This window comes from Physella acuta, unplaced genomic scaffold, assembly GCF_028476545.2.
Source record: "Physella acuta isolate Inbredline_101_S28 unplaced genomic scaffold, ASM2847654v3 ptg001140l, whole genome shotgun sequence".
Taxonomy (NCBI): domain Eukaryota; kingdom Metazoa; phylum Mollusca; class Gastropoda; family Physidae; genus Physella; species Physella acuta.
Genome location: NW_026732657.1, coordinates 28,745 through 39,485, shown reverse-complemented (window position 1 = coordinate 39,485; position 10,741 = coordinate 28,745). Strand labels below are relative to the sequence as shown.

Here is a 10,741-nt window from a genome sequence, read left to right as displayed (position 1 = left end):
CGGAGCAATCAGAATTTTTGTGCGACTCTCCACTACCCTTTAAAAAATTATAAAACAAGGGATTAACTAAAATACAAAATGAACGTCTTTACATCTTCCACTCTGTGTGCAATATACAAGTTATCTTCTACACATTTTAACTCGGCAAAGTCTTGGCAACATTTTTAAAACCTAGTTGTGCAACATACATGCTTCTACAATAAACAAAAATAAACGACAGCTACTGTCTTAAATACAAATGTTTGTTTTATTAATTGTATATATATATATATTGTAACTCGGTAAACTAGTTTATGAAGTACGTGTCTACCCCCCCCCCCCCTTCCCCTATGATACATTAATTACGCTCACATTTCTGAATGGTTAATCTAGATTCGCGTACGGTTACAGAAAAAAACAACAAAAAAAAAACAACAAAAAAAAAACACACATACACATACACACATAAAATCCTTCAATGAACAAAGGATACAACTTTTAGAAGTCATTCACAAAGGCGTAGCCTGCAAAAGTTAATTACTCTTGCGTTTGTATCAGAGTGCTATTTCTTTAGTTAAGCTTTTTTTTTCCAACAATTTCGGGGGGGGGGGGGGGGGGCGGACACTGTCAAAAGTATATAATATCTATATGAATTCCATTTCGTTCGCGGGGGCGGTAGACTTTCTTCGCCCCCCGCCCCCCCGCCCCCCCCCCCCCCCCCCCCCCGAAGAGATGCCTGGAAGAAACTCTGCACGGCGTGTACGTTTTTCTTAAATATCTAGATCTTTTGATTTTTTTTTTAACCAAACAATCTATAAATATATAAATCCAGTATCGTTTCGAACCTTTACGGTTCATGGAACAGATGAAGAAGAGTTCACCTGTTTCAGTGAGCTCGACATAATTATGATGGGCAAGTGTGGTAAACACTAAGCCCAGCCGCCTTTATTTTCCTCATGTAAGTCAGGTACCTATCAGAGCTGGGTGGACTCATGGATATATTCGCACATAGACCCGGGATCTGAACGCGAGACTTTCGAAATAGCAGTCGAACGCTCTACCATTCGACCTCGTCGTCCCTCTGTTAATCAAAATTTAAACGAATTAAACGGAAATATACAACAGACACAAAATTGACCAAAACAGGCAATGTTTGTGGTAGAAGATGAAGACAATTTTAACAACTTTCTCTAACCCTATTAAAGTCAGATACCGAACTATTGAGTAATAGAGTATACGACAACACACCCGAAACCCTTTAGTAGTATTTCCTTATTCACGTCTTTGAGCCCACCTAGCTATAACGCGTACCCGTCATAAATCGGTAAAAGCAGATTCGGCTTGGCATAACGCTGACAACACAATCCTACATAACACCCAGGTCACAAAAAACTTCTAGAAAACTTTTCATCTACGGCTCGACTAGTCTGAAAGCGATACTGTGTTCCTAGAGGTAAAGACCACGTGTTGGGGGTGGGGGTGGGGTGGGGGGGATAAGACAAGGATTGTCTACCCAGGGCAACCCGCCAACCAACAGGTAGTCGATGGAGGAACACACGTGTAGGGAGATGAGTACTCACTGTCAGTGGAAGGAGGAAAACGGATGAAAAATTAGGAGGAAATGCATCGACGTGTTTCTTGTTCTACAATATTAATTAACATTAAGTTGTTTTTTGTTAAAAGAAAAATACAAGTTATTATGTTTGTAAAAAACAAAGTGTTCAACATTTTACTACACGGGGAGGGGGCGTGTTTATCTCATCATTTTTCTTGTTCGTGACAAGAACTCGTGTAGATGAATTAGAGTTCAACTGTATTGAAATAAGCACTCACTGTGAGTAGAAGGAACAAAACTGGTGCCACGCTGGAAAAAATCTACCATCGTGTTTTTTTTGTTCTGTTTTTTTTTTCTTTTTTTCTTTCTTTTTTAGCGCAATTTCCATTCTGGAGAATTGCGTTTTTTTTTCAACTATATTAACTAACGTAAATGAGCTTTTTGTAAAAGTAATATTTAAAACTCATTTTTGGTAAGCTAAACCATGTTTTCAACAAGTGTTTAGTGTTAATACAGTTTACACCAGGGGCGTGTCCATCTCAACTTTTTTTTTGTTCGTGATAGGCACACGTGTAGGTGAAGTAGAGGTCATCTGTTTCAATGACTTCGTCACTAGGGGAGGGGTGATAATGTAGTCAGCATAATGTCAAGCCGCCTAAATTAAATTGTTATTCTTCAATTTTTTCTTGTTCTTCTTATTATTATTACTATCTTTACTATTTTTATAATTACTATTATTATTATTGTTGTTATTATTATTATTATTATTATTATTATCATTATTATTATTATTATTATTGTTATTATTATTATTATTATTACTATTACTATTATTATTATTATTATTGTTGTTATTATTATTATTATTATTATTATTATTATTATTATTATTGTTATTATTACTATTATCATCATCTTCATTATTTAAGCTAAAATTAGAAGTATGTATACTAGCAATAATGATCGGCTATAATATCATGAATCTTTTAAAAGAAATTGTTTTAGTCTTTTTCTCTACTTCGAACTAAAAAAAATCTTAAACCCAGAAAATGAAAGCAATGCGTCATGAACTACACAGGCTAACACGGACCCCCCCAGAAGACACTTTTCTAAAACCTGCAGCGGCATAGAGTGCAAGCATTGAAAGAACCAGCAATTTTAAAATTGAACAAGAATAGAACCGACACCAATTAATTAGTAAAGTATACATGGCGGATATAAGCGGATTAGCTGTAACACTTTCGGGAGAAAACAGAGGTTTAATTATAGCTTGAGTTAAAGCTAAGCTCACGTGTGTTGGCTGAACGGTGCTGAATTACAAGACAGATGAAAAAACGTTCCGTCTAATACCCGCGCCAAATCGGAAAGAAAAAAATTCACCGAGACGCTCGACAAAAATAAAACTGAAGGATTTTGTACACATGAGATTTCAGATTTATGGAGGTCGTGGAGTATACGTGGAAAACATATTTGTTTGCAAGAGAAGGGGTTTGGTTAAGAATATCTTTAAAAAAAATAAAAAGGTAAAAATCATATTAGAAAATACACACATATAACAAATGCTACAAAGAATCTCAATAGACAAAACAAAAACAAAACTGTTATACAAATTAGATAAAGGGAGAAACATATTCACGAATCTATTAGTAAAGTTATAATCTGGGTTGTGGTTTTGTACAAAGACAAAACTGAAGCTCGTCATATGGTTTTGTGCATTTGAAAGGATTAAAGCTGCGGAGGTGGTTTTGTTTTTGATGATGGCGTGGGTGAATTGGTCAAGCGTGAAACCAGTCCATGTGGAAGAAGAGCTGAAAACACGTGCATGTGTGTGCGTATTTGTGTATGTGCACGTGCTTACTCGCGTGTGTGTATGCATGTTCGTATATTTCACGAATATTGGTTACTCAAGTGTGACGTTATTTACTTTTAAATTTTCAGTTTAATCTAGTAGAAAAATAAAATAAATTATATAATACAGCAAGATGTTCCCAACAGAGGTACAAAAATAGCAATACACTATTAACCGAAAATAAAAAATTAAGTTAATAAAGTTTACTCTTCTTAAACAATAAGATTTAAAATAACAATCTCTAACTATGACATAGCGAGTCCAAACGGTAAAAAAAGTATAACAATAGCATTTTTGTAAGTTATATTGAACTCTAATACTTTGAACTGTATGTGTATTAGACAAGTATTTTTTTTTTTAAATCTACTTTCTTTTTAGATTGTTAATGTTAAATTGGCGATGACAATGTTAATAAAATTTACGAACCCCTTTATTTTAAGAACCAAAATTATCTTTCAAAACGTATAGGTCCTTGACCTATGGACTAAATCAACGAAATCAATTAAAAAAAACATAATGGAGATTGCTAATAAGTAATAGAATAATGCACGCCAAGTGCTAAAGTGGAACCCCCAGGGAAAGCGGAAGAGATGGTGCCCAAGACAGACCTGGGGGCGGAGTCTTCTTGAAGAACTGAAGCCAAAAGGTATCCTGGGAGACGGCAAAATTAAAAGCCGTGGATCGGATGAAATGGAAGTAAATGGTTGAGGCCCTATGTTCCATAAGGAGCAAAGATGACTAAGTCACGTCAATAGAATAATGAAAAGTCAGAAGCAGAAAACAATAACAGTAAGCGTGTACTTACAATATCCCTGAGCTTATCAATCTCCATCTCCATCCTGAACTGTCTCTTGTCCGTGTGTTCCAGCAGCTCCGTCAGGTGCCTGTTCTCCTCTAGAGCCTTGTTCCGCTTGTCTTCCACAATATCCAGCTCGTCATGGAGCCTCACAGACACCTCCTTGGCCATTCGCAGTTCTTCCTCCAGGACTCGAATGTGGTTCTTGGCGTCCTGTGAGTCGAACTGATCCTGCAGCTGACGCAACTTTTCCTCGTAGTGTATCCTGTCTTCCTCAATCTGGTCGTTTCGTCGTTCAGCTTTCCGTAATTTAAACTGCAGGATCCGGCAATTTTTCGCCGTCATGTCCAGTTCTTTCTGTAACTCCCTGAACTCGTCGTGTTCGTTCTCTCTGAAGTGATCGTACATCTCATCCATCTCGTTCTTCATCTCCATGATCTGGCTGTGAAGCTCTTTATTCTCTTCTTTAACTTCTTCAAGTTCCTTCTCCGCAGCCTCCAAATCTTCCTCCAACACTGTGTTGTCGATGTTCTTGCCCCTTAAGCTCTGATCACGTTTGACACTCGCCTCTTGCGCGTGTAATTTATCAAGCAGACTTTGATTATCTTTTTCTAATTTCGAACACTGGGTTTCCATCTTCGACAATTGGCCTTTTAAATCTTTCAACAATTTCTCCATTTCTTCTTTCTGGTCTTGAATCGACCCGCGCCTTGTCTGTTTTTCTTTCTCCATTTCTTTCACTTGCTCTTCCATTTTGTTCAATCGTTCCATGAGATCCGAGAGACGTTTTTCCTTTTCTTCCAACTCGGCTGTTAACTTTTTAGTGAGATTGTCGTCCCCGGAAGTCGCTTCCGGTAGCGATTTTTCCTTTGAAATTTCTCTTGTTCCATTTTCCACAGAGGTTTTAGAGGATGTTGGTGTAGTCGCCGGAACAACTTTATCTGCAGGTTTGTCTTTGGTTTTCTCTAAAGCTTTAAACTTCCCAAGAGGGCTATTGTAAGACTTTGAGTCTTTGCTCGTGTCTAGTTTCAAATCCTTTGGTTTAGAGTCAACAGTTTTTAAACCCGACTTCGAATCCGAGGCTAGGTTAGAAGATTTTGATGACGACGATGTGGACGTTGATGAAGGTTTGCTGGCGGCTGAAGCAGTGCTTTCAGTTCTCTTTCCGTTCTCTTCTGGCGTTTTCTCTTTCCCTCGATCTCCGTAATGCGAGGGCTTATCCCCATCAAGCTGAGCACTTAATTTGGCACTGGTGTCTAATTTGCTGGAGCTTTTGTCTTTGACGTCATCGGTAGTTTTGGAGGATTCTGCGCTGGAACCAGGCTCACCTGCCTTACTATCTGTAACCTTACCTGCGGCTTTGGCCAGGTGCCCGACCTTGTTTACGTTGGCTGAGTCTGTGGGGTCGGGGTCTTTAGGCGAACGTGCGCCCGTGCTAGAACCTTTGGCGTCTTGGCGAGGCGAGGTAGACGCCGAAGATTGACCTAATTCACCTCCCTTTAGCTTCCCAGTTAATTCCTCGCCGTTTTTCTTACTTTTATCGTCGTTTATTTTTCCTGCAGGAGTCTTCGACGGCGGGATGGTTTTGTCTTTTTCATTAGCAGACGAACCTGTGGTTTTCGGTGGGCTGGCTTTTGTTTTAGGTGGGCTGTCTTTAGTTTTAGAATCATCGTTCACTTCAAGTGAAGTGGAACTGTCCTTTTTACCTATATCTTTTTTACTTTTCAGTAAATCTTTTCCAAAAGGAGCCGCGGATTTTAAACGATTAGCGGAAGATTTTGATTCTTCAAATTTACTTAAAATAGATGCCGTTTTCTTTTCTTTTAAATCCAAACCCAACTTGCTGTCTTTGGTTTCTGGTTTCGTTTCTTCTTTAGTTTTGGATCCATTCGTTTTGGAATCTAAATTTGACGATTTCAAAGTGGAAACCGCTGCGTCTGACGATTTAGAGTCTTCCTTTTTTATAGGAGATTTAGAGTCAGTTTTCTTCGAGGAATCTGAGGATTTATTGTCTATAGTTTTGGGAGGTGAGCCAGATTTTGAATCAGCTTTGGAATCTCCCGAGAGCTTGCTGGTAAGACTGGAGACGCTAGCGCTTGTCTTGACTGGCGGTTTGTCTTTGGGTGTCGTTGTGGCTGCTTTGGATTCGAATTTGGAAGCAACATTTTTAGCTAAGGAAGAACTCGGCTTTTGAGCGCTGGCAGTTGACGTGACTGTGGTCGTTGCTGTGGATGTGGACGACGTAGCTGAGGTCGAGGACGTTGTAGAGGATGTTGATGTTTTCGGTGATGTTTTCAGTGAAGATGAGGAGGAAGATTGTGTGGTGGAAGAGGTTGTCGTGATAATTTTGCTTCTTCCGCCTATCATTGCTACAGTAGAGCTGCCCTTCAACCCTGGTTTAGCGACCTCTCGACCTGCATCTTTAGGAACTTCTTTCCCACTTCCTAATTTACTTTTTATATCTTTAGACGAAGAAGCATCTTTCTCCCCGTTAGATTCTTTAGAAATCGGTTTACTTTGTACATCCTTTCCTGAAGATATCGAGTTGTCTTTTGGTTTAGAGGAATCACTGAGAGCTTCGTTTGTTTTTCCTGCGTTTTTTTCTTTGGCGACAGCGTCAGCTTCAGCTGCGAGAAGCTCCTCCGAGTGTTCCTCTAAGGAATGAAAGCAGTTTCTGCACAAGGACTTTCTCCAGGCTTGGGGCTCGAACGTTGCGCAGACGATACACACCTTCTGCTCCTCTGTGTCCGACATTGTGAGCCTGTTCGTTTAGTATCCCGACACGTTCAATGGGCTTGCTCAAAACCTTCTCGGTCAAATAGTAAAATTCAGGCACAATTTTATTTTACATTCGTGAATGTAAAAACGTCCAATTTTTTTCCTTATAAATGCAGACAAATTCTCTTCTTTTTCGTTGATAATTTCTGTGTTTGTTTCAACTCAGTCTGAATTTTCCTGCAACGAAATAGAAAGATTTTAAAACATTTGTTAAAAATGCAGAAAGATGTTTTTTATTAAAACAAAACTAGGTGCGTCACTTGTGGCCAGAGCTACAAATGACGGGGGTAAACAACGCCAACTGACCTAAACCTCAACCTAAACATAAAATCAAAGATAAATTCCAGTTTTATTACTATCAGTACAATTAAATAAATTTTTAGCTTCATTGCCTATGCTTTAAAAAAATTATAAATACCACAAACTTCTATTTTCAACGCATATCGTAAAGTAAGCTGTCAATTGATTGTTTAGACTTGTGTGTGTATCAAATAAACGCAAAATTTGGCTATCGGGGAATGAAGGGGAACTGGTGTGCTTACACTATAGTATAGACCCCACCATTAGGGAGGGATCTCTCTGGGTGGGGGAATCTGCCAGACCGAGTGATCGTCTGAGATAAATGTCGGCTGGTGTGTTGGTGACCTTTGGCCAGGTAAGTAACGCACGTGTGTGGTCCATCTAAGTCAAGCCGTGTCGGTGTGCTAGTATGGGTCGAGAAGGTTTGCACCCACTACACCCCGCACCCACAACACCACCCACACACGACACCACCCACCTACTACACCACCTACCCACGACGCCCCACACCCACGACACCCCACACCCACGACACCCCACACCCACGACACCCCACACCCACGACACCCCACACCCACGACACCCCACACCCACGACACCCCACACCCACGACACCCCACACCCACGACACCCCACACCCACGACACCCCACACCCACGACACCCCACATCCACGACACCCCACATCCACTTTTGAGGAAAAAAATATAATTCACCACAAATTGAACTCAACTCTTAAACATTTTTTTTATTGATTTCAAAAATATAAATCACTGAATGCGTCCAGTTTTCTTGGTCTTTATTTTAAACCCTATCCAGGTCTTCGTATGGTAAATAACAGCGCTGCAGTCAAGAGAACTTGTATTACACTCTAAAGCGTATTGGTGCACATGAAAGTCTGTTGACCGTCTAACTTTAAAGACCTGTTATAATCTGATATTTACAATCAGATGCAATGTTAACCGGTTATTTGTTTGCATTTTTTTAAAATGTACATTATATATGATACTTGCAATTGTTATCGAGCCCAATTCTATAACTATAACAACACTTAGTAGGCTCACAAAGTGGAAAGGGGGGGGGGGGTTGGTGCATATGGCACAGGGGAACACTATCCTATCAAAGAAAATAGTCCATATGTTTTTGGACCTCGTCATAAGAAGGGCAGGTGTATTCAGCAATATGCTCAGCCGCCTTTACTTTCACTAACATGAGTTAGGTACCCACCAGGGCAGGGTGTTACTGACTTGAACCCCGGATTCGAACTCGAGTCTTCCGGCTTGGCAAATTAGCGCTCTACCGCCTAGGACACACCGTCCCAAATTGGGTGGCACCAAAACAAAACAAAAACTAATTTTAATCAGAGTTTCTTCCAGGCATCTCTTCGGGGGGGGGGGGGGGGTCTGCCCTCCTCCGCAACGAAATGGAATTTATATTGAAAATATATACTTTTAACAGTCAGCCCTCTAGGAAATTTTAGTCCGCCCCCCTCCCCTCCCCAAACCTTCAGGTGCCTTCTCTCTCTTCTCCCCCCCCCCCCCCGGAGAAAAAGTCTGAACGAAACACTGATTTTAATGAGAAAGTCTGACTTTTTTTTCCAAATTAGTGTAGTCCCGTATCAAGGCTGTATACGTCATTAGATACAAAGTGACGCATTGGAAATGAGGGTGACACCAAAATGCGTTTAGTACAAATTACAAACAGTCTGTGGTGGAGTGGGTGACACACTGGTGTCATCCGACCTACTGACCTCATTATTTTTCCAGACCAAATAAAATACCTAGGCCCTAACTGAAAACAATATTGCATTATTTTAAACAGTCAATACGGTAATTATGTTAAAGAAACAGCGTGTTAATTGCTGTAGTTACGGTAAAACGTAAACTTTAAATAATAAACACCTTTCAAGACAAGGTTGGTTTTTTAGTTCGAATTTAATTTAGTTTAGTAAAGGTTAAGTTTGTCTTTTGGTCAGAAGGATTAGGGTTAAGGATTAAATAATCCGTTTGATTTTGTGAATTTAATTAAAGCCAGCGTGAGTAATAGTGAAGTCACTAATGTTAAAAATAGTTCAACGTAAAAAACACGAATGTATGACTAATATCTTTAGTGAGTAGGACCAAGTAAAAAAAAAACTTTACCTTTATACTTTACCGTCCCCTCACAGTAAAAGTTCACAAAGTAAAGAATTCACATTTACAAGTTTATTTATATTTAAAAATCACATAGTCCATATAATGTATCACAGGGAATAAGATAACAAAATTTCACAGGTTAAAAATAAACTATAACACCGTAAGATATTTCACATTTTACTTAAACTTAAATCCACTTGAAATTTTCGTTTTTCGTTTCTCAATTCGTTGAGAATAAAACCGTGTACATATTTTTAAATAAAAAAAAAACACGAGTTTAAAAACACACTATTTGCTGAACACACGTCCGTGTCAACTAATGCACATGCGGAGAAAAAAAAAACCACACACGTGAATGTAACATACTGCATTATCCTGCTCGCTCGCAGGTAACGGTGTTGTATCAAGCTGGCTAAAAATAGACTAACCTGACCTAGATAGCCAACCGCTGCCACGTTGCTTATGTAACCGACAATGGGGGGGGGGGGGGGGGGAGTCGCTTAGGAAGGCGGTCAAGATTGCTCACACACATGAACTTAATCAGTCCCATCTTTCGTCAGTCCTGGCAGATAGTTCTAGAACGTTCTTCACATCCCCCCCCCCCCCCCCCGAACACTGCGTAAATAAATGATTGAAATTGTGCGTTAGGTTTTTACGTGCAGGGTACCTTGTCGTCTAGATCACTACGTGATTGGTAATAGGTTCTAAATCTAAACCGAGCCTTCATTAACCTATATCTTTTACTAATCCTTCACAAGGTCGCCCCGTATATCCTTTTTAATTTTATCTTTTTACTAAATCACTTTATTCATGTATGTAAACTGGTTTTTAAAAAACACATAGGACCAATTAGATAGGTTTTATTGGTATAAATTATTATTGGATAAATAACGATAAAGTAGATTTTATGTTAAGTCTGTTCATCATCGCAATTATATTTTCCTGTTCGAACTCAAGATACATGGAGCAGATGAAGTAGAGTTCATCTGTTTCAGGGACCTCAGCATATGAAGGGATAGTGTTAGTTAGGTACTCATGAGAGCGGGGTGAACTCAATGAACTGGATTCGAACTCGAGGCTTTCGGGTTAGCAGTCTAGCTCTCTACCGCTAGGCGATACTAAATAGATTGGATAGGTTTAATGATTGTCTATAATAGGATAGGTTTAATGATTGTTTAACTAGTAGGGTAGGTTTAATGATTGTTTAACTAGTAGGGTAGGTTTAAAGATTGTCTAACTAAAAGGATAGGTTTAATGATTGTCTATAATAGGATAGGTTTAATGATTGTTTAACTAGTAGAGTAGGTTTAATGATTGTTTAACTAATAGGGTAGGTTTAATGATTGTCAA

General features: G+C 39.2%; 1 protein-coding gene across 1 annotated transcript; it reads right to left on the bottom strand.

The window, feature by feature from the left end:
- Positions 1-4,186: 4,186 nt before the first annotated feature.
- LOC131956256 (calponin homology domain-containing protein DDB_G0272472) lies at positions 4,187-9,452 on the bottom strand (the record flags this gene model as incomplete). Its single annotated transcript, XM_059320682.1, is given in 2 exon segments — positions 4,187-7,134; positions 9,398-9,452. A coding segment is annotated over 1 exon segment (2,747 nt), but the record flags the coding sequence as incomplete, so codon positions are not given.
- Positions 9,453-10,741: the final 1,289 nt, after the last annotated feature.